General features: G+C 43.0%; 1 protein-coding gene across 1 annotated transcript; it reads right to left on the reverse strand.

Moving 5' to 3' along the window:
* Positions 1–9,669: 9,669 nt before the first annotated feature.
* On the reverse strand, positions 9,670–19,091 carry GABARAPL1 (GABA type A receptor associated protein like 1). The gene is made up of 4 exons (XM_030447155.1): positions 18,665–19,091; positions 14,857–14,935; positions 13,768–13,886; positions 9,670–12,384 (listed from the first exon to the last, which is right to left on the reverse strand). Exons 1-4 carry the CDS (start codon positions 18,752–18,754, stop codon positions 12,319–12,321), a joined length of 354 nt encoding a protein of 117 aa, XP_030303015.1. The 5' UTR covers positions 18,755–19,091; the 3' UTR covers positions 9,670–12,318.
* Between the last annotated feature and the right edge of the window lie 8,098 nt (positions 19,092–27,189).

Here is a 27,189-nt window from a genome sequence, read left to right on the forward strand (position 1 = left end):
CATGAGCTTTTTGTCGTATTTTCTCTCCTTTGCCCATTTTAGAAAGGGGAGTGATAGAGTGGTTTTAGTGGGCACCTGGCATCCAGACAAGGTCAACACCGCACAGGGAGATTGTGGAAAACTCTTTCCCCATTGCTTCTGTCCGAGGGAAAATATATCAGTTGGGTATTCAAAAGAGGAGATGTCCTGAAGAATATGCTATGAGGTATAGCCCTGTAGGAGAAAGTAGTCTATACATCTCAGAACTGAGAAGAGCACCTGTAGTGCTGCTGCAGACCTAATGAATAATGCATAGTGGTTCATAGGGACCTTTGTTAAATGGAGAGATTAATGTGACAAATGCATCACTGTTCTCAGAGCTCCCTATCTTGTTACATCACAGAAAGCAATATTCTTGTTTACACAAATTGTCATATTTTGTTTCTGTTAACACAGTTCTGATCAAGAGAATCTGTGAGAATTCAGGATGTTGAGCACCTTACAGCTGATAAGAAAAGATCTGCTTTTGTTTCCTCCAAGACCAAATCTGTGCCTAGACCCTGCTTATGAATTTGCCCACGGAAAGACATTTCCTGCCATATGAGAAGGTTTAATTTTCATTTTCTTTCAATAAAGTGGCTTGATGTGAGCACTCTTATTCTGGTTTGACTGCTTTTTCCCCAGGTTACCTTGTGTAGGTTTGGAAGTCACCTAATAGTTCTGCAGTTGCATAAAAGGAAGTATAGGCATGGTGTTACTCTAGTTTAACTATACTTCATGTGAATCAGAGTAACCTATATAACATCTGTTCCACGTGGCAATCTCCGTTCATGCATAGGCCCAAATTTCTGGTGTCAGTGTAGATGATATGATATGAAATGATATACACTAGCAGAGCTTTTATAAGGTGTTTTGGTTCACTGGCTCATCACTGGATGTAAGAAAGGAACCTTCTTATCTTACTTTTAAGGGCTGAGCTTTTTTAAGCCTTTTATGAAGCCTGTGTCTTCTTAAAAACCTTCTGAAGTTAAGGACAAAAAGGCTTTTTTTTTTTAGATTTTACACTGCCATACTTGAGAGGAGGAAACACACAGGCAGACAATTTGCTAGATAAAAATGTTACCATTTTCAGCAGCAAATCAAAAGCTCAACACTAAACACAGTAAAACTAGAAATTAAAAAAAAAAAAAGCCTTTTTTCTTAAGCATTTTCAGTTTCAAATTAGAGAGGAAAAGATAGTAGCATTTTGTGAGAAAAATAATACTCTTGTGTTAGAAACAAATAATGAGGGTGGTGACACACTGGCACAAGTTGCCTAGGGAAGTTGTGGATTTCCCTTCCTTGGAAGTGTTCAAGGCCAGGCTGGATGTGGCTTTGAGCAACCTGCTCTAGTGGGAGATATCGCTGCCCATGCAGAGGGGTTGGAACTAGAGAATCTTTAAGGTCCCTTCCAACCTAAACCATTCTCTGATTCTCCGATTCTAATACAAGAATGCCTAAATTAATTATAACCTTTTCCTAATAATACTTACGCTTGCTTACTTACTTATAAGAAAGACATCTAATAGGTTCTTCAGTAGACATTGTCTAATTGATTGCTTTACCAATGATCTTGCTATCAATTTATGCTTTAGAAATACTTGGCTGTGTTCCAGTTCTTAGTATTTTTCTTGAACTGGAGGTCATTAACTTAAAAACTGTCATAAAACCTATATTTTTTCTGCATAAGGAAAACACACATATAATGAAACACAGGAAATTCTTTAAAGTAGTGAAGTTCAGTAGCTACTGGATGATTAGTGTAATTGTTTCTGCTTATCATGAAGTGTACCTAAAGAATGCAGACTGTGTTTCCAGGCCACCCAGTTAATTTCATGCTTCTCTTACAGAAAAATGTGAAAATGAAGCAGCTGGAGAACTGATTGAGAATTTCTTGTGTGAGGGAATTCCTCAGTTTATAAAACTGGTGGGGCAAAGCCACTGTCTCTTTGCTTTTTTTACCAGCCACAGCCTGTTGCAGGCACTCTAATGACTGGGGTGAAGAGAAGCAGAATGAAAAGTGCTGAAGAAGGAGAGTGGGAAGGTGACATAGCAACACACATCTCCACAGAAAGTGGTGAATGAGTTGGTATCCCCATGGATTTTCAGCCAAAAAGGAGAGTGGCTTAAAGAAACAAGAGACAGGTAGTTCACCCTGTCTCTTGTTCTGTACTTTTTAAGAAGCAGAACAAAGTTCCTCAGAAAACATACTACCCCCAAATTGTAGCCAGCATATATAATTTTCCTCTGTTATTTCATTATATAATATAGCCATTCACTTGTCTGTTTTTAAAACTCTCACACTATGCATGACTTTTGTCTTTCATACTTGCAATCAGTACCAGGACTAGGACACTATTATCGGCTGGAATAAGCATACTTGTCACAGCCAAAGCAGTCTCAAGTTGGGGAATTCGTATTTACTTTATTTTATTGCCAGCTGACACAAAGTTTGGATTACTGATTTGGATATTGAGAAAAAAAAAGCAACAAAACCCATAAATGATTAAACAAACATCTAGGGAAAGATCTTTCCTCCTCTTTTACCCAGTTCAACTTCAGTCAAACACTACTCCCACCCCTTAGTCACAGCTTTCCTTGTTTAGGCTGTGCATTACACTCAGTCTCTCCCAGCCCCTTCAGGGATGAAATGGGCAGGAGGCTGAAGCTGGCATGTAGTGCCTTCCAGTCCATGATTTTCCTCTTCTTTGGTGTCCATCACTCAGAGGCTGTAGTCCCTGCTTTTACACCTCTGGGTGGCAGGAGGATGGGTCTAGACTCTTTTCAGGAGTGCCCAGTGACAAGACAGGAGACAGTGGGCACAAAGTGGAACACAGGAAGTTCCATCTAAACATGAGGGAAAACTTCCTTACTGTGACGGTGACAAAGCACTGGCACAGGCTGCTCAGAGAGGATGTGGAATCTCCTTCTCTGGAGATACTCAAAACCGGCCTGGATGCAATCCTGTGGTATGTGCTCCAGGCAATCCTGCTTTAGCAGGGGTGGACTAGATGATTCCTAAAGGTCCCTTCCATCTCCAAGGAATCTGATATCCTGTGCTTTGTCAGGTGTCCTACACAAGCCACAGTCCCTTAGGCTTAGCCCTGTTCCAGCATGATGGAACTTCTCCTTCCAGGGTTGCATCTCCAGCCGTGTCCCCAGAGATGCCTTCTTCCATGTCCTCACATAACTCCTCCCCTTCATTGGTGATGTCCTTTCTTAAATCTGTTTGAGCAGAGCCCCATGCTCTGCCATGGATCTTCTGACTGACTTTGACTGGCTGAGGTTTCTGGAGCACCATGGGCTCTATATATCCATTTCAGAGTTAGCTGGAAGAAACTGGAGTACTTCACTGCTTCCTCCCATGCAGGTCATCCCTGCAGCTCCCTGTTGCAGAGACCCTGTTGGTCTCACCCCCACAGTACGGTGCCATTGCCCTGAGTCCATCGTGCTGCAGACAGTCAGAGTTTTTGTGTGTGTGTGTGTGTGTGTGTGTGTGTGTTCTGTAGTTAGTTCATGCGTGTGTGTAATTGTAGCTACAAACTGCCAGCTACTTGTTAATACCGTCTCTCTTGGTCAAGAAATCTGGGCACCAGGCTCTGATGAAGAATCCTGTGCAGAGAGGTACCTTGAAGGAGATTGTTGTATTCTGCACATCCCAACATCAATTGCAGAAAGAGGAGAAAATGGCCATGTTGTGGGAGAAACTGAACAGCAGCACCTGAGTTAAGAGAAGTGTCAGTGCACTACAGCAAATTTCATCTCGTGCTACTCTGGATGTACTACTTGAGTATGTTTTCTGCTTTCTGGAAAAATAGAGAATATTACATTGAGAGAATATGCTAAAATATGCTACAACAATATGCAAAAGTCTGAATCTGCACTAGCAGCTTTGTGATTCTTCACAGATATTGATCAAAATATGCAGTTGATTCTGCCTTCTGAAATAGTTAAACATTTAATAAAAATATTTTCCCTGAGTTGGGGAAATGCAGTTTTCTTGCAGGACATCCTTAAGGCAAAATAAAATGCAATATTTTAGAAAAGGCAAAAATATCTCTGTCACTGCAATGATGTTAAGAAAATGTGGCTTCTCCATTTCACTAGATAGCTGTAAGGCCTTCAGTCACTACTACTGGATAAGTGCTTTCTTGTTTTCTGAGACAGCATATGACATTTTTTTCTAACAGTGAAATACTCTAACACACATCTCCATAACATTCACAGCAAACATACAGATTTTAAAACACTAATATGCTGATTTTTAAAAATCCTATCCCAAAGGGATAATACATCCAAAAGTCTCTTATGTCTGAATTTTATTTAGACAACTAGAGATGCATAGAGCTATGTAGTTCCAAAACCACCAGGATTTCTTTCTGCTATGTCATATGATTATATTTTAAAAAATACTACAAAATAAAACATAACTGAAAGTCTATTTTGAATTTCTTTCAACATTTTCAGGAGTTGGACTTGAGCCCCAAAAATATAAAGCTAAATGTCTTAATTAATTTTGAATCTTTCTGCAAATTTTATGAAACATGCAGAACAGCAGATACTAAATACTTGCAAATTGCCAGAAAATCCAACAAAATGCAAATTACAAGATTCTTCTTGTCAAAATGCACTTTTTTTTTTCTCCAGGCTTCCACTGTGATTTGGTTTTTGTTCCAGAGAAAGAAGGCACTGATAAATCTATCAATGAGCTTTGAAGAGTGCTGTTTCTCAAAGACAATTCATCAGTGTTTTCTTGGCAGTATGTAAAGAGGAGGACTTACCTTCTTATTGTTGGTTCTGGCAAAGAAATTAGAGTTTTCCAGTCTCAAAATGGCAGAACATCAAAATATCATGTTCCCAAATATAATTTCATTATTGAAAACTAACATGAATATAAAGAGTCCACATTTCAAATTTTATCGTGTAATGAGTATGATCTTGTTATTAAAGGGGCTAAAGGGCAGGAGGACAAGAGGGGTTTTTTTCTGCCTCTGCTTCTAATTTGTTGTGTGGCTTCGAGGCAAACCAATCCATGTCTGTGCCTTAGTCTCCCCAGATGGAGGCTGGAGATAATAAGAGCTTCCCCCCTCGGGTGCTGTGAGGCTGAATAGATCAGTATTTTTTAGAGGACGGAGACTGTCATATAGAATTTGTATATAACTGTGAAGTAATAAAATGCAAACAAATGTAATATTACCAGACTCATCACTGTTTTCTGTTGTATACCACTTGCTACAAATGAACTGAGGGGAAGACCTGAAATATTCCAATGTTACCTCTGCACAACCACAGTAAATGGAAAAGTACTCAGATTCCAGTCTTCTCCATTGTTTGCAGCCTGACTCCTGCCTTTCTTGGTCCTCATTTGAAAAGCCTTGTTTTGCTCGTTATCTTCCAATTCTCTTCTAAATATTTTACTCTACTGGCCTTCATATCTTCAAATTAATACCACCCCTTAAACTGCATTCTTATTTAGCTTGTGTGATAGGACACCCCTTAAGAAGAAGAGACTTTCTTGTGCTCACTCCCTCGTGCTGCCACCAATTTCCTGTGAGCTGTCAGGCAAAATCATTTAGTTCACCTCCCTGTCTACTCCCTATCAAAGAGGATAATTGCTAGCACTGTGATGGCACGATGGTCATAGGGAGCTTGGATGGCTAGTGTAATGACTATGGACAAAACAACTAGATAAACAACCACATCTTCACGAGATACTCAGATTTTCTACATGCAGTTGCAGTTCTATTGGTCATGATAGCAGCCTGAAGGCACAGCTGTGTGGAGTATACCCAATCCAGAGGGAACTTTTACTGCAATACCTTTGGCATTAGTTTAAGCTGTCTGTATCTTTTCACTTATGCCTTGGAGCCACTATTCTGGTGCTGGGTTTCCCACTAAATTCTGCTGAGTTCACTTGTCTGTTCTTGCTCTCTTCCCACACCTTGCTCTGCCAGGATTCTAGCTCCATCTGCACTTCACAAATTGCCACTACTCCAGTTTTGCCTCCCTCCTATTATCTCAGTCCAATTCACTCCTGGTCAGAAGGGTCTTACTTTTCCAGACTCTTAATTTTCACCTTCAGTTGCAAAGACAGAGGAAGAATGGCTGCTGTTTTCTCTCCTCTGAAATATAGCTGTAGGTATTGGGGTACTTTTTTTTTCTCCAAGATTTCCTGTGACCTGATGCTTCCCTGGCATCCTCTGCAGTCTGCAGGTAAGAGGCAGTTTAGTACTTCTGCACTTTTTCCATTCTGTGTTTCCCTATCAATTTCCATGTCCCAGTGACCATTTTTGCCACGTGGATGTCAGCTCCAGTTGTGCTAAACATGTTAGTGCACACTATATGTTTGTCCATCACCCTAAGCACAAGCAGACCTTTATTTTCCTGTGTTTTTTCCTTAATTGCCTGTATACACTACACCTTCCAGAATGGCTGTACTTCAGGCCCATAAAGCATCACATTCGGTGTGTACATGCATCTTCCCACTTCCTGTCTGCACTATTTTTATGTGAGGAGTTGAACTGTAAGTGCACAGTGTATTATATCACTCTCTCCACTACATCCCTTCTGCTTACGTGTGCCTCAGGTGAATACCATCAGACTGGTATGTTTTGCATATTTGCTGAATACAAGGCTCAGTATAGGAAACACATGGTTTGACAGTATGTCATGGGAATGCTTGCAAATTCACTGTCGCATGGGATACAACTGAAGACACAGAGTCTGGACATAGAAATAATCATGATGTGGGCCATGCAGCATGTACATGTGTTTAATGTGTTTAATGTGGTGTGAGGCATGGCGGAAAAGATGTGCATTTGTTGTGGGGATGATATGCAATGACTTTGCCTATTGGATGTGAAGTACTTCCAGCCCTGCTCACTGCCTGCCTGGCAGTGACCTGTCTTCTAACCACAGGCAGTGGAGGTGGGTGATACTGCTGGACATCTCAGCCTTCTGCAGTCTCCTGTGAGAGAGAAGGTGGCTGGGCAGGCAGTGACATCAAAGGATAGGAAATGCTTTCTGTTCCTGCTGATCTTGCTGCAGCCTTGGGGAAAAGGTGCCACTGGAGGAAGACTGGAATACTGGAAAAGAGGCAGACACAGTGCCAGCTACAAACAGAATATTAGATAAAGGGCTTACTTCACAGAGGAGGGTTCTTTATTTGAACAAGGATATACACCATCAACTCCTGATCTTCCAGACATGTCACGGAGACACTCTCAAGTTCCACAGGCAATTGCCACCCTCTTGCAGACCCCCTGTGCTTCTAGGCAGCCACATCAGTCCTTTGGCAACAGCAACCATAGATGTTGAGCAGTGGCAGAAGAGATCATATCCAGCAAGAAGGAAAGACTGCTGGATTTTGTGGCAGTTGTGAGACTTGCCACATGCACACTGCGTGTGCTCAGAACACTCAACGGGGATGCTTTTACTACAATATACAGCAAAAATGTACATCCTCTGCAAATGCTTAGGTATTTAGACCTGAATATTCACAGCCCTATGTATTCACAGACCTGAAGGCATGCCGCTATATGGAAGACTATTCCAAGGGGATCAAACAGCAAGCTAGCAATTACAAGGAGGAAAGCTGACTGAAGAGCTTATATGAATTGGTTCAAAGATGGAAACGCACACCAGGGTCTAGGAGAATGTCCTGCTGCTTTCACCCATCAATAGCATTTGTTAACAACATTTTAATTCCCAAATAACAATATGACACCCAGGTAACACTGCCTAGGGTGCCAAAGCAGGGAGAACCAGGCCCTTACTGTACAGAAAGGTATGACAACATCCAGTTTTCCAGGAGATCATTACCTAATTCTTGTAACACGTGCATCCAGGCACGAGCTGAGCTTTGGAGAACCTGCAGGGGATGCAAATACCATGGGACTTACAACATCCTCCTAAGGATTGGCAGTGCAAGCTGGGGTTTTTGTGGTCAGTCATACTCTGTCTGGGTCAGTTCTGTGACTGCCCTGCCAGCAATGAGCTGTCTAGTCACTCTGTGCCTCATCTTGGGGGAATGTTTGTCTGAGACTGAGTGACAGGAATGAGATCTCCTTCTGGTAGCTTTATTTCTGTTTAATCAGTGTTTCTTTCATCTCAGACACGACTGCTTTATGGAAGTGAAAACAACAGTTTTCAGCATAATTTGGAACCTTTTATGTTAGAGCAGATAACCTTCAAGCTGATGTCAGGCCCTAAGGCCACAGACCACTTCTTTCCTTAGATTGTCTGTGTTCCAGGACAATGTTTTCCTCCACAGCACAAATCAGGAAGACTGGAGAGAGGATCCCAGGTGCAGTGATAGTGACCAAGGCAGAGTATTACTTACTTAACCTCTCTTAACCAGCTGAGCCCATAGTTTTCCCATAGGCCTTGCTCCAGTCCCATTTCCATTTCCCACAGAATAAAGGAGACAGCCTTTGAGCACAGGCCAGCATTTCACTTATGGACCAGGCAAATGACATTCAGCAAATGGGCATGCGTGCCCTCTCTCATGGCACAAAGATGCAAAGAAACGTGGAGGCTACAAGGTGTATAAACATAATTCCTGCACCATTTTCCTAGGAAAGGGGTGAGATGGGGAGTAGAAGAGGCTTGCTTGGGTATGGATTCAACTCCATAGCAGTTATCAACTTGAGGCAGTAGGCAATACCAAAACCTAGACAGCAAAACACATGCCATGTTTGAAGCTGAAATTCAAATTAACCCAGCTGAAAGTGTAAACTTTCAGTGTAACTTCAGTGTAAACTTTCAGCTGGTCTCTGCCCATCTGGTTGGAGTCACAGCACTCTTCTGCCACATGGGGGGAGCTTGTTTGAGTCACAGAAGTGGATGTAAGCACTGAAACTGCTGGTGTGGGCAGGCTCTGACCTGGCAAAGTGCAGGATAAATTACTGTCCGTCCCTCAGCACTAGCAGGTGAGAGCATGCATCCCTTTTCTCCTGAGGTGTCACAGATGCATGGCATGGACTTGTAGCACTGAACAAGCGGTCTTGCCAGCTCCCAGCAGGCTCCTTCCCTCTCAGGACACAAATATCCGCAAGGAAAAACAGTTTAGCTCTGCTGCCAGAGCACGCTTCTTTTTCAGTGAGTCCCAGATTTCCTAATACCTGCTTTTGCTATCTTTAGAAGGCCCTTGAGGCATCCCCTGCCTGTGGCTGAGAGTCCCACCTCAGCCTGAGCTGTCATGAGGCAGTGAGGGCTGGTGGCCCCCTGAGGGGCATGGCCATCAGGGCAGGCTGGGACCCACCCTACAGCACCCAATATGGGGAGTGGGTCAGTCCCAGGAATACTGGCCAGCCCCAGCCATGAGCATCAGGCTTATCATGATGATGAGGTGGTCTGGCTGGAACTGTTCAGGCCCTTAAAGTGGCATAGAGTGCCTCAGTGCATCCATCACTCTCCTTAAAACTTTCTCGTATCATGCAGGTCTAGTTAAAAGTTCATGTTGGTGACATGGCAAGACATAGCTAATCATGTGTGACAACATAAAATAAAGGAGAGACATGACTTGGGCCTGGTAATCAGGACAGAGGAAATCCAGCATTCTGGGAAAAAGCAGTTCTGACAGAACTGCCCCTTCATTTACATGCACATGTGTGGGAAGAAATGCTACAGTCACTTATTTTGGACCACATCTGTGATTTCAATGCATCTTTATTTATTGGCTGATTTAGCTCAGTAGTATGAACTTTACAAGAACCTGCAGGTAACCAACACAAAAAAGAATAACCAGCGTTACCTCGTACGATAACAGACTAGCGCAAAAACAGAAGTAAAATGCCACAATCCCATTAAAAGAACTGTAGAACAACTAAATTAAACTGTAAACTCTACGTGTAACAAATGGCTGAGATTAGTCCCACACTTATAAACCCAGCAGCAGGAGGGGAGAGGAGGTCTGAACACAAAACCAAGCAGCCCAGATGCCAATTCTTTCTCCCCTGAGTATACCTAAGTACTGGCTCATTTGAGACAACACGCAACCATGTGCTTGGCAGCACGTGACTAAGCAAGTGGGACAGTGGCAGAGAGATGCACACCATCTGCCTGCATCATGTCTTTTACTCTAGAAAGCCTCCTGGGTCTGTTCTCCACTTCAGAACATCCAGAGCTTCCTAAACCAAGAGACTGATACGGATTTGCACCCAGAAGATGTGAAAAGAGCCTAATGATTGAAGGAAAGTGGGCCAAAAAGAGAGGACTGCTGAGCACTGCAGGCAGAAATTGAAGTTATTTAAGATGGCAGTAGATAAAACTCATCCAAATGCATTTATTCCAGACCAGCGCATGATGGAACAGCAAACCTGAAGTTCAGGATGAAAAATTGGGGAAAACTAACCCAGTCATTTCATCCTTTGCTCCCCCACTTTCTGTTTTCCCATTACAACTCCTTTGCCTGCATCCTTTGTTCAAGGTCTCCTTCTCTCTCCTTCACCTGCTACCTCCCATACCAAATGGGCAGTGACCCTCTTGCCCCACTACGCTGCCTTCCCTGACCTTCACACAGTTCTGCCAGTGACTTTCACTTCATGCTTCCACCATGGTTCCTGACAACAGTCAGAGAAGGCTGAAACCTGATTTCCTGTCTCCCACAATTAGATGAGTGCTCATGTTTATTTCTCATTCCTGAGGAATACAGAGAACTGGAATCTAACATCATGTAAATGTAGCAGCACCTTCGACATATTTGCAATCTGCGTGGCTTCTTCATCCTTCTTGTCTTTTCCTCCTTCTTGGTCCCTCCCTTAAATGTAGGAATGTTTACAGTAACTCAGGTCCAGTTCTCTGATTTGGATAAAACCCCAGAATTTTCTTGAAAGTAAGTTAATGTCCCACACCTCATCCCTTTACCAGTTATGGTAATGCCTGTTTGTGCCACTGGGAAAATACTGCTTTGGCATGACAGCATAAGGCTTACGCAGGACAGCATCTCTCTGGCACCTTCCTAAGAACAACACTGGCTTAAAATAAATTGATTAAAAAAAATTAAATCTACAGAGAACCTATTCCCCTTCTCCTTCAATCCTAAAAGCACTTCTCTTGTAGCTAAGAGTGGCACTGTTGTCCAGTCACAAAAGCCAGCAAAACACACACGGGAGCAACTGATTTCTTCCGCTCATGCATGCGGTGCAAGGGCTGTACAGGGATGAGACATGGAAGGGAAGGCTGAACCTGCAGTACTTCTGCCATTGCCAAATCTGCAGAAGGTTGGTACAAGGACACTGACAGATAATTTCCCGTGTTCACCAGTAGCAAGACCACTGGTAGTTAGTTGCCTAATGCGGAGCAAGGGAGACTAAAGTTAAATAGCAAGAAAAGCTCTCTCACTTGTAGGCTAATTAGCAACTGAATTGATAATTTTGGCAGCCTCCAGGATCTGCCTTGGTGAAATTCACTATGAACAAGTCAGACGAGCAGCCTTGTTTGGTATACTCAGTCCTGCCTCAGAGCTGGAGTGGGCTAGTCCTTCTCTTAAGGTCCTTTCTAGCCCTATGCTTATGAGTTTATCAGCTGACTTCACTGAAAAGAAGAGAAGAGTTGTCTCAAATTTTTCTGTCCAGCACTTGCAATTAAAGAAAAGAGAAAAAAACAACAACCCTCCTTCCTTCTTTTCCCAAACTTCGTGTCTCACAGCTGAGGAGTTTCCAGCCCTCAGAGTTAGCCCTTCTAATACAGATGGAAGTGACGGGAAACGCAATACTCTTGGAACACTTCACAGGTAGCAGCTGGAGTGACGACTGTCAGCATAGGACAGCCTTGTATGGGCAGAGTGACACATTTCACAGCTCACTAAATGCTCACAAGATTGCAGCCTGTGCAGCGGGCAAGGTGCAACAAGGTCAGTGTGCAATATATAGCATGCCTTTTTCATCCAATGAAAGGGTTACACAAAAATTTCCATCCTGCCCAGTCAGTCTCCCAGGGCTCCACCACACTGGCTTGTCTAGCAGCCTCCAGTATGGGCTAACTACTCCCAGCTGTGATAAGAGAAGAACTATGAATAGCGGAGTCTTCCCATCCCCCTGTGAAGGACCCCACCAACCCTGTGCTAACCTAAAGGTTAACCTTTCAGTTCACCCTTTCATACACTGTCCCCTTACCCTCCCTCCCCTTAATTTAAAAAATAATGGTTATAATTAATACATGGAAGGTGATGGCATTGTGCATGTGGTTCACTTCCAGTTCTCTTCCCCTCTTCTGAGGCATTCTCCTTCCTCCTCTCCAACACCCCCCCCCAGTCCATTCTATCAGTCCATCTCGCCTGCATGCCTGGGGGGCTGGTGCTCACTTGCCATAGACACTCTCATCACTGTAGGCCACATAGAGAAAATAGTCTTCCTCATGGTTATCCTACAAGGGGAGAAAGGGAGAAAGTAATGAACAAAAGCCCAGTAAGTTACCAGATGTAAAAAAGCCCATCCAAGAGGTCCTTGTAGCAACAAGAGGGCATAACCTGTCTAGCTGTTTCTCCTGCTTTACATCAAAAGCTTCAATTCCTCATACCAAACACAGTGTATAGCAACTCCCTCTCTTTAGACACAGCTCTGCCTCTAAATTGAGTCATGTCCCTTTTCCAGGCACTGAATTTACTCAAAGAGCCACAGCAAGAGTGTGCTGCAAACATGTGACAGAAACAGCTCCGACTGTGGCAAGGTGTGCAGCGAAATCCCAACACAGTATGGCCTTGAGATACAGAGACTAAAAATGCTTTAACAAGTCAAAAATCAGTATTTGGTAAATGTGGTTATATTTGTCACTCTTCAGAACATTTGGCAAGTAGCTGTTTTAAATATGGGCAGTAAAGGTGAGATATTAAGTGATTACACTGCACAAGAAGTCTGCAAAGTGCCAGGAAGAGAGCCCTGATCTCAGCTCTGGAGAGTTAGCAATACCTTCCTCCTACATGTCCAGATTTGGAAAACTCCCTGCATGTGCTAATCTTGTATTACCTTCACCAGTCCACATACACATGGTCCAGTCATGGTCAAAAAGTGTCAGATCAAATAAGGCTCACAGCACCATACTGGAACTCTCTTATTAAAATACACTAACACAGCAGAAGGAGAAATCAATCCAGGCTGCAAACCATCAGTGATATTATAGCTATATAGTGGAGGAACATTCCTCTGACGGGCACAAAATATGCCCATAAGGTCAACCAAATAACACAGTTCAGTAGAAATTTTGGGCTGCAATTTTCAGTGTCCTACAAGATCCTCACATACAAAGTACACGTGATGAAATAGTAATTTTGAACAAAGAATAAGTATTCTTTGACAATGTATTTATAGACAGTTGGTTGCTCAGTTACACTTGCTAAAAGGAAACCTTTTTTGTAACCACAGGAAAACTAGAGCGTATGTTCTGCCTCCCCTGCTGTCCCCTGACACAATCTTCCCTCTGAAATTAATAGTGATTTATTTCAATATTTTGTTAAAGCAGTAGAACTAACAGATCACTGCTGGGGCAGCTATTCACCACTTTATATGACAAACATTACAACTATCAAACAATCAGTTAAAATGAGGCTTCCTGGGCTCCTCTTTATAACTACAAGATGGAACTTCCTTGAACACATGGTGGGATACAGCCCAGACCAAGGCAGATCGTGTTCAGGCATCTGTGACCAACCTGTGCCCACTGACAGCTGTGTAGTGCTCAGTTGTCTTTCAGTGCTAGTATGTACCCTTCCAGACACACCAACAAAAGGAGAAAGAGATTGTCCAGACTTACCTCATACAGCTGGCCCATGGTAGCACTGGTGGGAGGGATGGTATTATTGACAAAGAAGAACAGTGCATCCTCTGGCCTCAGGTGGATCCGCTTTCGGATTAAGAAGTAGAATTGGCCAACTGAAGAGGAATAGAGGAGAATGCCTTAGATGCAGAATTTTTTTTTTTAATCCCTAACCATGGTGCTTGGTTTGTTTTTTGGTTTTGGTTTTTTTTTTTTTTTGGTGGAAATCACATGCTGTACATAAAAGGTAGGGGAAAATTAACAATGTAGGAAAGCAATCAGTAATTTCACAAGTTTAAGTACATTAGCAGCTAATCCACTTGGAGCTAGCAGGCACATACCTTTCTCAAGTACATGCCTCAGGACATGTACCTTCTAAATCCACACTCTACCTGCCATGGTATGGAATGCTCTGCTGAGGGGATTGGTGGGAAGCCATCTAGGTAGCTAACCCTTTAAATCCTACACATTAAAGACACCTGAGAGAATGTAAGTGTGCAAATGGTCATACCACTCCTGAAACAAATTCCTGATGACAAATAACTGACTACTTGCTTGGACAAGAAAGTATTCCATAACCATTCTACATGCAAGAAAAAGAAATACTGTTTCTTTAACCCTTTCACGTTCTCGAATGAAAACAAATGTAATGACACAGAAAATGTCCATGACCACTCAGAAAAGGAACTCTGTAGCTGAGCCTCCAACAACAAGGGTGGAAAACAATGGGACTATTTCAAGAACTTGCCTCTTCCTGCAACGAGCATTCAGCCCCTGGCAACTCTGCAGCTAGGTCATCATTGACTGATGGTTATGTGACTGCCTATGATACACAATTCAGTAATTTTCATCATGGGTAGAAGTCAGCAGTGACACATGCATGTTAGCTAAGTCAGTGGGATGCCTCAGAAGATCTCAGAAAAATCTGTATGTTGCAATAAACATAAACAAGGAGAGCCAGGAAACTGGGATAATGATAAGATGTTGAGCCAGCCTGTAGATTTTCTTAGTGCTGGTTATAGAGTAAAAAGCAGCGCCAAGACCTTCTCATTGAAAAGCAGGAAGAAAGGAGGTATACTTTGTTACCTGTGAGGTCAGAAGGCACAAGATACTTCCTTTTGTCTAGGTCAGGTACTCTGGCTTTTGGTGCTTTTTCCACAATTACCTGGAGAGAGAGAAACCAAGAAACAGCCCACGATTATCATAAAACTAATGAGCAAAAAGTATCACTAGAAAATCTGAGACGGTGCTACCAGGTCTTTAGAAAAATGCACAATATTAAAGAACATACAGGTGAGAAGACTTAAATCACAGTCAATAGCTGTACTGGGAGCCCAGGTTACTGAAGACTGGAACAGACATAAAAATAAACCATAATAATTGAGAAAAAAAAATAAAATCAGGTCACCTTGATGGTCCCAATGCAGGTTAATTTTGTATGAAGGAGGTCCCAGAAGGCTAATACATGAACACAAGAAGTATCACAAGTTAGTTGAACTGTTTCCAGGTTACAGTTCTGGACTGCCTGGCACAAAATCAGCCCTACTCCCAGTAGTGCTACATCCTAATTTCTGCGTTCACCAGTACCAAGTGCTCTAGAATGAAGCAAAGAATTAAAGAGAAACTACAACTCATTGGGGAATTTAATTTGTTTTCAATCCCTAATTGTTTAGTAGTTATCTTCTACTCTACAATTCATATCCTTTAAGGTTGTTTTCCTTAGTTCATGTAGTTACAAGCAATTCCTTATTCATATAAATGTTTAATAATTAAAAAACAAGGCACCATCTGGGCAACTGGACCCACATACTTCTGACACAAGATACTAAACCTCATTGTATTTTAATCTCATTACAACATAGAAAAATATGAAGCTCAACAGATTTAAGGTTAGACAAAAAGATCTGCTAAAGGTTTTGGTTTTTTTTTTATTGAAAGGTAGGCAAAATGCTTATTTCAGAAGCAGAAAGTATTCCAAAGTGAACTGAGCTCTCTCCATGAATAGGCTCAGAAACCTTTCCAGGGGTTGGAGGTATGTTTCCATGGAAGTACTGGGTTTGTAAAGAAAAAAATTGCAGGCAGGTTTTTTGCTGGTTGGCTGGTTTTTTTGTGTTGCATATTTTTGAACTGGTAAGATATATATTACATGATTCAGTCTCTGTGGCTTGCTGTTCTGTCGAAGCCATTTTGACCATCTAAACAAGAAGCTGAGTTTTCTGAACCTTCTCAACATCTTAATCCTGTTAGACCCTACGGCTGTGAATACTCTATGTGAGACACTGTGGACCTAAGAGCCCTATGCTCATGCAGGTCTTTGGCAACACAATTCAGGAAATGTATCTGTTGTTTAACAGAAAATTATAAACTGCTGTGGACTAAGCCTTCTTTGGAAAGAAAATGGTGATGTCTCATCAGTGAGATGCTATGCCAGAGAAAAAAGGTTATGATGATGAGCTTGGTGTACTTAGCTTGGACAAAGGGCCATGCCAACTTGACTCCTTCTATAACCAAGTGAGTATCTGGAAAACATGTCACATAGTAGAGAAGCTATCTTGGATATCTCTTTCCTGTGCTCCATTTATTCACCACATTCCCTGTCCTATCAAAACAGCCAAAACCCCTGTACATTTTAAGGTATGAGGGTTTTTTAATTGTTTTGTTTTGTTAAAAAGAAGCATGGTTGTCTGTGCTTCTTCAAGAACTTCAAGCACTGCACTTAGTATAAGGTATTCAAGCTCTCGAAGGCAGCTTGTGGCACGATATGCATTTCCATACAATATGCAGCTGATAAATGCTGTGAAGGAAGGACAGTTCTACAGTCTCACTGAAGAGGTGCAGGCTGAACAGCAACTGCACTTAGCACATTTTTTTTAAACTCACAAATCCAATGAGGCAAGATCTAACACAATAAACTGCAGTGGAGATAAAGCTTTTCTTCTTGCCTCCAATTTCAAAAACTATTGACATGCAGAACTGGTAGCTAGCAGCACTGATGTGACCACTGACTCAAAAGGATGGCTTGTAGCTTGGCCATTAGATAACAAAGACAAAGAAGTCATGCCTATGAGGAAGGGGTGAGAGTGTTTGGGCTTCTAAGCCCCTACGAAAGATTTAAATCAGATCATCATGGAGCTTCAGAGAGATCTCACTCTTGCAAAGAAGCAGGGAAGGAATGGAGGTACTCTGCTACTCTGACTATGAACTGTAGCTGGTTTGCCTGATAACACGGGTTATCTCTTCTTAAGCACTAAAACCTTCTTGCACACAAACCAACGAAAGAATACAAAGGGCAGATTTAGGCTGTTTGTGTGTCTGTTCTTGCTGGGTGGTGACTGTGGTAACGTGGTACTGTGCCAAGAGTATAATCTCAGCAAAATGCTGAGATGTATCAGGGCACTGCAGTGTAGGAAGCCAAATGGATGTCATCTTCAAGGATCCTGCTGTTGGGAAGGGCAGATAAAAACATTAGTTTTTATCTCTTGTATGCTGCATTCATTTGCTCCGTATGCAGCTCTGAGAAGAGGCTACCCCAAACAATTTGCATCTGGGCCTTGCCTTGTGTCGTTTTCATTTATCCTTAACTACAGCACACCTTGTGATTTTGATCCTGGCCTTCCCCATGAGTATCTGCTGATGCCCCTCGATCTTGACCTCTTGCCAGACAGTATCTCTCCCAGGGCTCTTCACACGGCTCTTCTAGACACATCTATCGTGATCTGCTGTACAATCAGCCAATCCTCAGTTTACAGATTGTCTCACTCCTGACCTACAGAGCCCTCTGCAGTCCCCATGATAAAACACAGAACCACACACACTTCCCCACTGACTCGCTGTGTGCTCAACCTGCTGTGCTATGCTAGGGGCTCTGAAAATACAGAGGTCAGATGCAGCCAAATATTGACTTCCAAAACCTTTTGCCAGTCCAGTTAAGGGCCACTCCCATGATAAAAAAATGGTGTTAGCCTGCAGGGAAAACCTGTGCTATAACTGTTCCCCCATGGCCTCAGGTTGATGGGGGAGTCCAACTTATCTTGCATGCAGTACCCCTGGGCAGTAAATCTAGGACAGACCTCTCCAGTGGGGATGTAAAGAAAGAACATCTGCAAAGCGTTTATTAAAAAGGAACAAAAAAAAAATTTCACAATTAATTTGATTTGTCATTTCTTTTTTCCAATTATTATTAGCAGTCATAAAGCCAGAAATTTCCCACAGGCACTCCAAAGGGACCAAAGGACAAGGAAGCAAAGTTTAGCTAGATGACCTTGTTTTTCAAGTGACATTTTTTCCTCAGAATCAGTAAACAGGAAGGCAGAAAGACTGAGAGGTAACATTTTTCTCTCATGCAAAGGAAAAGAACAGGCTGTATCGAAAAGACGGGTCAAAAGAAAGTAAAATAAAAACAACGTATCAGGTGACACAGTCCTTGTTTTCTATGAGGAGTACACGGTTAACCCACTCATTGTTCTCCTTCATTTCCACAGAGCTAATGGTAAGCTCCTTCCCCACCCCCCAGCCCCACGCACGTAGGCTGCCAGCAAAAGATCAGCACCATTCTCGCTGTCGACTTACTGCGGCTCCCAGAAAAAAAACGGGGTAATTACACCCCGCACCTACCCACCCACCCACCAATACAGACCTTCCTAGATAATAAACAGCCATCGCTTTGCCCTAAAGAGAAAAAACACCCTGAAACGAGCATCCGAACACCAAGATCACATTCACCTTTACTAATCTCATTCCTCTATCCTTAAAAGAACGAAAAAAAAAAAAAAAAAAGACGACAGAAGCAGCCGTCAAGAAGGGAAACAAAAGCAGACCGTGAGGCAAGCCGGGCCGCGACCGCCGCCCTCTCTTCCCCTCCATACGCCCCCCCCCCCCTCCCTCCCCTACTCACAGGGACTCTGTCGGGGTATTTCTTCCTGATTTTCTCCCCTTCTTTTTTCCTGTACTCGAACGGGTGGTCTTCCTTGTACTGGAACTTCATGCTGCCGGGCTGTCACCTTCCCTCCCGACGGCTGCTGCTGCTGCGGCTCCCTCCTTCCTTCCCTCCCCTACGGCCCTGCCAGCCCCCGCACGCCGAGCGCACCGCAACCCCGACCCCCGCCGCGGGAGCGCACCAGCCACTCGCCGGAAAATTGGGAGCTCTGACGTCACCGGGAGGTACCCCCACCCCACTACCCCACTACCCCACCCCCCCAGCCGTCACGGAGCCCACGGGGCGGGGCTCGGGTCCACGCCTCCCGTTGTGTTGGGTGGCGGTGGGGGAGGAGGCACAGACCCTTCCTTCACGTCTTGGGGCGGGGGGCAAGGAGGAGGGTGCCACCTTCCAGCCCAGTCATGGTGGGAGGGAACGCGGCGGGGGCGGTATCACCAGCCTCGCTTCTCACCTCCCCCTCCGCTGCGCAGTATTTTTTTTCTCTCACTTTTCATTGCTTGGACGGCAGTATTTCGTTATTGTAAAGTGATATTTTATTATTATTATTATTGTTATTGTAAAGCAAATAAATAATTAAAAAAAAAAGATTAAAAAAAAAAAAAAAAAAAGAAAGGCAGCAAAATAAACAAACCATTGAGCAACACAAGCGCCGGCTCCAGTGACTCAGGGGTTATAAATAACTGCATGAGCAAGCACGAAATGCACCCGGGCCTTGTGGGCACGGCCGCGTTGCTCCTCCCTCTCTGCCCAGCAGCGTGGGGCGGTGCTCCATGAGAAGGGCTCGGCAGGGATCCGAGGGTTGGAGTGACTTGTGTGAGGCTTGACTGCCTCTGCTTGTCTAGAAAGGGGGTGATGAGACCTTCCTCAAGGGGCTGTCAGATGCAAGACCCAAAAAACCCAGTTACTTTTCGTGACCGTCCCTGTCGCATCTGGATTATTACCCCTGTTGGTAACATCTCGCTTAAACAAAGGGCAGGAAGTGTGGCACATCGTGTACCAGACCAGATGCACACTGCATATAGCAGACAGTTAAAGGGAACTGTCTACAAACAAGCCAAAATAGCCAGCCAATTCTGTCCCAGTTAATCAGCTGGTACATACCTGGGATATTGTTGATTTTCTTTAGGAGTTCTTGTGCTCACGGTTATTTACTGACCAGCAAAAGGGGAGGTATCAGTTAATGGATCAGCATGCTCAAATCAGCACAACTATTAATTTCTGTTGCCCTGGGGACAATGAACGGGAGTGTGGGGGTTTTTGGTTTTTTGTTTGTTTTTGTTTTTTTTTCCGGGTTTTTTTTTGTTTGTTTTGGTTTGGGGCTTTTTTTGTGGTTTTTTTGTTGTTTGTTTGTTTCATTCTTATTTTTCTTTTTTCTCCTGTTTCCTTTTTCCTTTTTTTTTTTCCCCCTCCACCTCATCCCGAGAAGCAAAACTTTTCCAAGGAGTTACTGGTTGTACTAGTAGGGGCTGAATGGGACAGCAAACTGCCTCAGATACTTAAGGAGTCTCTCCGAAGCCACAGCAGTGGCAGAGGTGAGGATAGTTTCCTGTACCTCATTCAGCCCTGAGTAGGAAAAGACGTTGTTGCTTCTTTTGCTGTCAGAGCTTCTACAGTGTGAATCCTGAAGGAATCCTGAAGGAAGAGCAAACCAGATGCTTCTTAATCATAAAATCAGGATCAGGGGAACATAAAACCTTGTTCTTTTTCTAAAAGTCCTCATACAGATCCTTTAGGCTGCTTCAAGAAACTTATAGTATTGGGGGCTTTATCCCTATATATTGATACGCACATTTGAGTTGCCTGCAGGTTGGGTCTTGTGGCAGTACCAGGGGTAAGAACCTATTACAAATCCCCACAGGACATCTAGGATGTCAGCTTGTGTGTCTGCTTCACAGAGAGCTGTTTCATATACATCATCACCCACCTTTTCACTCAACAGCACACTGCTTCCTGACCTCAGAGGCCTTTTGGCAATGGTCCTACTCCAAGCCCTGGTCCACTGTGATTTCTCATCTTGCACATATGTAGGAGATACATGGAGGAAACACATATTCTTAGTTGCAGATATGCTCACATGCTGGCAGGTCACAGATATTCTCACCTGGCACAGGACTGTAGGTAGGCATGGGGTAGAAACCTCACCTACACTTACAAGGTAGACATGTACAGCTGGGCCTGTTGCTTTAAACTGCCTTTAAAATGTCATTAGTGGTAAACAGGCATGTTGGGCTGAGCTTTTTCTCAACTGAATCATGACATCCACTTTTGGCAGGTGCTTTAGTGCCCAAGCTTTTACCTACTCGCATGGTGTAGCGTGGCCTCCTGTGTAGCTTGTGGTCATCTCCAAGAGGTGCACACCCAAATCTCTGTAGGGCAGAGCAGCCCTCATTGGTAATGGCAGAGATTGGTCTGTCTGAGCCTTCACTAGTTCACATGCATAAGGTCTGCATAAGCAGCTTGTTTCTGTCTGCTCTATGATGTGAACTACAGGCAGAGGATCTCCAAAGGCTGAGTCAGAAGGAAGGCATTATTTTTGTGCAGTGCTATAGCAACTAGCCTAGACTGAAGGAATCTCGGGGTTTCGACCTGTGGAAAATTCTGGTTTCATAGCAAATAATAACTATGTTTGGCCTCCCTGATTCCTAACTTCTGCAGTGTAGCAAGTGCTAAAGTGTATTGAAGGTCTTTAGTGATGTAGATGCCTCTTCCTCAAGGACAAAGGAGAGTAAATTTTCTAGCCTGTTTCACCCAGGCCACCAACCCATTCTGAAAATTTTAATAGAGTGATCTCAAATTCATGGTGCCTAGCATGGCCTGCAAAAGCAGACTTTCCTCTTCCACCAAACCCCACGTGAGGATCACAGATGTCCTTACTGAACTCTTTCTACCCCGATGATGCAGCCCTGGATGTACAACCACAAACCTTGCTCCTCCCACTTCCCGGCTTCCTCCCCATTAGGCACTGAATTCCCAGCCTTCTCCTCCAGCTCAATAATAACAATAACGTCACTGGCACAACAGCAAGCAGGAAGATGATACATGCAGCAGCAGTAACAAACAGCTAATCATCTGACTTGGAGTTCTTATTAAAATGTCAGCCCATGAGCATGTGACAGACCCCTAATTCTGGGTCCATGTGCTAGAAGGAGGAACTGGAAATGGGGTTGGCTAGTTTTCCCATCCTGGGCTGCCAGCTCAAAGTGGTGCACAAAGAGGCTAAACAATATACTCTTAGTGTATCCCTGCCTCTGCAACTCAGGTAGGCAGAGATTCACTTTAAAAGGGATTCCCCAGGCACTGCCAATGCTGTAGCCATAGAAGCAGGGGATAAAAATATTTACACAGAACCTGGGGTCAAGGTTTGCACACACTGTTCCAGGGGCACTGCTGGGAGCTCTGCAGTGCACTGTTGTGAAATGAGGCTATCTTAGGTGTATTTATACAACTATCTAAAATTCTGTGAATTAAGGATAAAAAATATCCAGTATTTTCTCTGTGTTTCTGGAAGATGTCATCTAAGTGTATGTCTCCTGGGAACCCCCTGGAGCTACTGTTCAGCTACTGATAACTTTGGATTCCCTTGGATATTTCTTTTGTTAGTATCTGCCCCTGGGTACTTACTCCATTTGTGCCTTCATAGGCTGAATTTTATGTTTTGTTTTGTTGATTTATTTTCTTTAGCATGGTTTCAGTGTATGAAAGTTTTTCTTTTCAGCAAACTTCTACTTTGTAGTCTGAATCGTGAATAAATGACTGAAGGTATCCCTGAAGTAATCTGTGATTCTGCTCTGTTTGATGTCCATCCAGGGTACAGTCCTTTCCTAGTGACTCTCCTGCATCACTCGTGACTGGTCACCAATTTCACTTGATGCTGGATCTATAGCAGCCTCAGAGCCAGTTCGGACACAGTGGCCCTGGTGAGGGCAAAGCATTAATCACTGACAGCAAACAATAGCTAATTGTGTAGATGTTTTCTTTCCTCTAGAAAATGGTTCTGTTTTGTCTAAGCTGAGCTGCTGCCTCACTGCTCTATTTTCTACGGCTTCTTATTTTTTACAAAAAGCTGGTCATTCCTCCCAATCTGATTGCATGGCCCAGTCTCAGTTCAAGTTGCTTAAATGCACACAGGTGTTGTTATGAGGAGATTAAGGAAAACACCTTGTATGGTGAAGAGCAGCAGTAAAGGACATAACCCCATAACAAGTCTGAGATGTCTTTGTTCCAGCTAAGGGTTTGGACTGGCCTGTTGGGGGTGGGTATCATTGTGACTCAAGGGGTTGTGAAAACAAAGGAGCATCAGAACAGCTAAGCCAGTGGAATGTTTCTAAAAAATAGTCTTTTTCAAGTCCCACATGTTTGAGGGGAACTTAAGCATAGTGTGGACAATTCCTTTGTAGCATCTGATGTCGGTATGCTGTTGTTCCCCTCATGTGGTTCCAGCCCAAATAACTCCATGTGCAGGCTACAGGTAGTCAGTGCAGACTGGTTGCTCTTTTCCCTTTGACATCACCTGTCTTATACTTGCTTGGGTCTTACTCTTTTCTCTGTGTCTAGTCGAGGTGAACAAGTGAGCTGAAGAGTCAATATCCTCGATACTTTGTGCGTCATTTTCCCCATCCACAGATGGAGTAGTATGGTTTCTTTGACACATAGGCAGCTTGATAATCTAGTTAAAGTGCATGGGAATCTTTGGATGCAGATGCTTAGCTATTCATAACTAAAGAGAATTGTTTTTGGTGGTATTATTTCTCTTGCCATGCAAAATATTGGGGTGCTCTACAGGAAACAGGTACTCCAATGCAGTCAACTTGACACCAGTGGCTGTACATAGCATCTGAACAAACCCTAAAATTATTTAATGATTAACAGAAATATTTTATTTATTTCCCAATATATGCTATTCTGCATTTGTGAGCAATTCATCTCCATATAGCTCTTAAGCATGGGGAAAACAGTTGCTACCAGAATATTTGTTTAAGTGTTTCATGGAAGTATCAGTTCTTTATTTTTAATAATAGTTAATGTTTTATTTTCAATCTGAAGGCATAAAAGATTTCAAAGTGCTTACTGGCTTTTATAATACAAAGCACAGAGTGTATTCAATGTCCAGACTCAACAATGAGCTGCAACCACCACTAATGGAATGAAAAATCATCTGAATGATGGCAAATTGCAGCAACAAGAAGCAGTTTTGAGCTGTAAATAAGTAAGCTTGCTATATTTATATGGCATGGGGTTCTGCTTTCTCACAAAGGAGTTGTGATCTTTATTGACTCTGTCTTCATTTTTGGATAGTTTGTGAGGAGAAAACATCTTTCAGTCACAACAGATATAAGGGCAAGAGTGCAGTGTCTTCAGTCACTGACACCTGGTCATTGCTTTCATACACAGCTTGTACGGTTAGATAAAGTGTCAATAGATCTGCCTCTGCTGTTTTGTTTTAATCTGCTGTCTGATGAGCTCTGAGTGGCTGATCCTTTCCAAGAGTGATAACTGGTGTCTCTGAAACTGCTCACCTGAAGCCAGTTTAGTAGGAAACAATCCCTGGGAAAATGAAGTTATAGCTGTGTAATATATGTGTGTTTGTGAATTCATGTTAAATAATTATAAAGTGTTTGCTAACCCAGTAGGAAACAATCCCTGGGAAAATGAAGTTATAGCTGTAATTATTATAGCTTGAAATATTTTGAATGTCTTGCCAGTGAAAAAGCATGGAAGGTACCTGCTCTAGCACCTAACAGCTTAGAGTGAAAAGCAAGAAGGATGTGGTCAGACTGGAAGGAACAGGAGCATTAGACAATACCAGCTCTGGTCAAGGGAAAAACACTGAGATCAGCAGGTAATGCCCACCTCTGAGTATGAATGACCTGTACCTTTTCCCCTTGAAAGAGGGAAAGGAGGTAGCAGAGATAATTTGACACAGCAGAAGGGAAAACTAAGAATTTAAAAACTTTCCTTGTTATTGCACGTCTTAGAAAAAAAATCCGGTGTAATGATTATTGCAAATTCTTATAAACTGGGCCTCCTTGTTCTGCTAGGCAGGGTCGCTGCCCCGTGGAGCAGGGCTGCCATCTCCTGTCGAACATCCGACAGCTCAGGCCTCGTATGCAGGAGGAGAGGGGCGGAGGGGGCAGAGGAACCGTGTGTTACCCCTGGAAACGATTATGAAGGCTTCCAGGAATTTTCTGGGCTTCGTAGTGCTTGACTCACGTTCAGCAGGTCCCAGTGTCCCTGCTCACTCCAGGCTTTTTCAGTGGCATAAACAAGAAATGTTCTGTAGCTTGGTGGATAAAGTTAGGTGTGACCTGGACTTCAGAGTGGGGCTGATGAAATAAATCACTGTAGCAGACGTTCCACTAACAGTCATTATTATTGCAAGCATACTATATAGCAGAATGTCATTTATTTATTTATTCATTCCATTCCAGTTTATCAGTCATTAATGGTACAGCTAGGTAATTACTAGGCAATTCAGGAAGAAGTTTTTGACCTAGGAAATCAAGACATTAAATTATCTTGGATACAAAATTCTTGTGATTGGGCAAGGTCTGGGGCAACATCAAAGGTATTTTGTTCATTCAGTTCTGCTCTATGCTGTTCCTGAATCTATTTACCAACCTTCCTAAAATTCTCCATGTCTGTAGTCTCAACAATGCTTACATTCCTGAATGTCTTGGGGGATCTGGGCGCTGTGTGGTGGCTGGAGTCCTGGAAGAGACCAGCAGCTCGTCGAGCTTCAGGAGCAAGAATGGCTCCTCCCGCTATATTTGGTGGAGAATGCGGGCAACATACGGACATCTAAAGAAGCAGCAGTGTGAGGAGCTGGCAACAGGAACATTATCCCTGACTTGAAAAAATGCCTGGGCTAACACTCTCCCTGAAAGGTATGACCAGTAAGCTCTTTGGATTGGAAACCCCTGAGCAGAGGGAAGCCAAGATAAGGATTCTCTCTTTGGAAGCCCCTGAGCAGAGGGAAGCCAAGAGAAGAGCAGATACCGGAGGGAGAAGAACAACTCAAGTCGGAAAGGTAGAGACTTTGTGAAAAAGTGCCTGGGCTGACATTGAATGGTTGCCTGAAAAGCTAGGGTTAAATCCCGTAAGTTATGTGTATTCTGTATTTTTGTGTAAAAAATCCTGTATATATGTGTAAAAATCCTGTAAAAATCCAGTATGTCTAAATCCTGTATAAGTGTATTCTGTATTTTTGTGTAAAAAATCCTGTATAAGTGTATTCTGTAATCAGTGTTAAAATGTTTGTAAGCTAGGGCAAACCGGGAAAGCTTTGCTGTAAGAGAAGAAAAAAAAAAAAAAAAAAAAAAAAGGGGGAAATGTAGAGAAACAAGATAAACCAGGTGCCTCGAGTTGCCAAAGAGTGGGTGTAAGTCCACCTGTGCCTGGTTAGGGCAGGCCCCCTATTACCAGGGGGCCAATAAAGGTGGGACACACACCCACAGAGGAAGCTCACTCTGGTGCGAGGCATGGAGAGGCCAGCAGCTCGTCGAGCCTCTGGAGCAAGAAAGGCTCTTCCCGCTACACTTCTACCCTGGAAGTGCTGTGTGGTGGCTGGAGTCCTGGGAGAGACCAGCAGCTCGTCGAGCTTCAGGAGCAAGAATGGCTCCTCCCGCTACATCTGGGTCTTGTTCTCTATCCACAAAACCACCCTACTTTCTGTACTTTCACAGGAGTGTTGTGAAGATCAGGGCGTTAGGGACAGTGACAATTTGGGTACTCCACTAGGAAGAGTCATGCAGATGTGATATATGTGACCTATGCATTCAGATCAACATAAACTGATCATGCGTGCAACTCATTCATGACTGCTTATCATCTGATAGTGGAAGTCCTTCTGCTTTAATGTTTTATGTTGCTGAACCTGGGGTAGAGACAACACCCTTGTAATTAAACAGCCACCTTCTCACGAGTACTCAAGGAACCATTTTACATGTGTTCCATAACTGTGTTCATCCAAACACATCCAAACTCTATCAGTTTGATTAATATTTCTGGATGATTCAACATATTTGTAATGATCAGGAAAGACTCACAAATTATTTCTATCTGAGAAATGGCTTAAAGATTTTTAATGATTCTCTATGAATGCAACTAAAATATAATTGATTATTACTTTGGGGATAGTGCTCCTCCTCCTATTGTTTGATCTGTTATCATCTGTATATCTTAAAAATTTGAATTTTTTGTAAATGCTATATGTCATATTCAGAACCACTGTATTCATTGTATTCTTTCTATATCACCTGTATGACATTTAGAGGACTATACTGCACATACTACAAATGTATGCTGTCTTTCGCTTATATGCAGGTTGTGTTTCTACACAGCTGCTCTTTTTAATTTGTATTTTTTATTTTTTAATCTACTATAAATGGTTGTCACTTTCCAGAAGTTTGGTGTTATTTTTTAGTATTAAGACCTTTGCACGTGGCTTTGTTTTTCCTGCTGAGAGAACCTCTCTGCCATACCCA

The sequence above is a fragment of the Calypte anna genome, chromosome 1 (assembly GCF_003957555.1).
Source record: "Calypte anna isolate BGI_N300 chromosome 1, bCalAnn1_v1.p, whole genome shotgun sequence".
Classification (NCBI taxonomy): domain Eukaryota; kingdom Metazoa; phylum Chordata; class Aves; order Apodiformes; family Trochilidae; genus Calypte; species Calypte anna.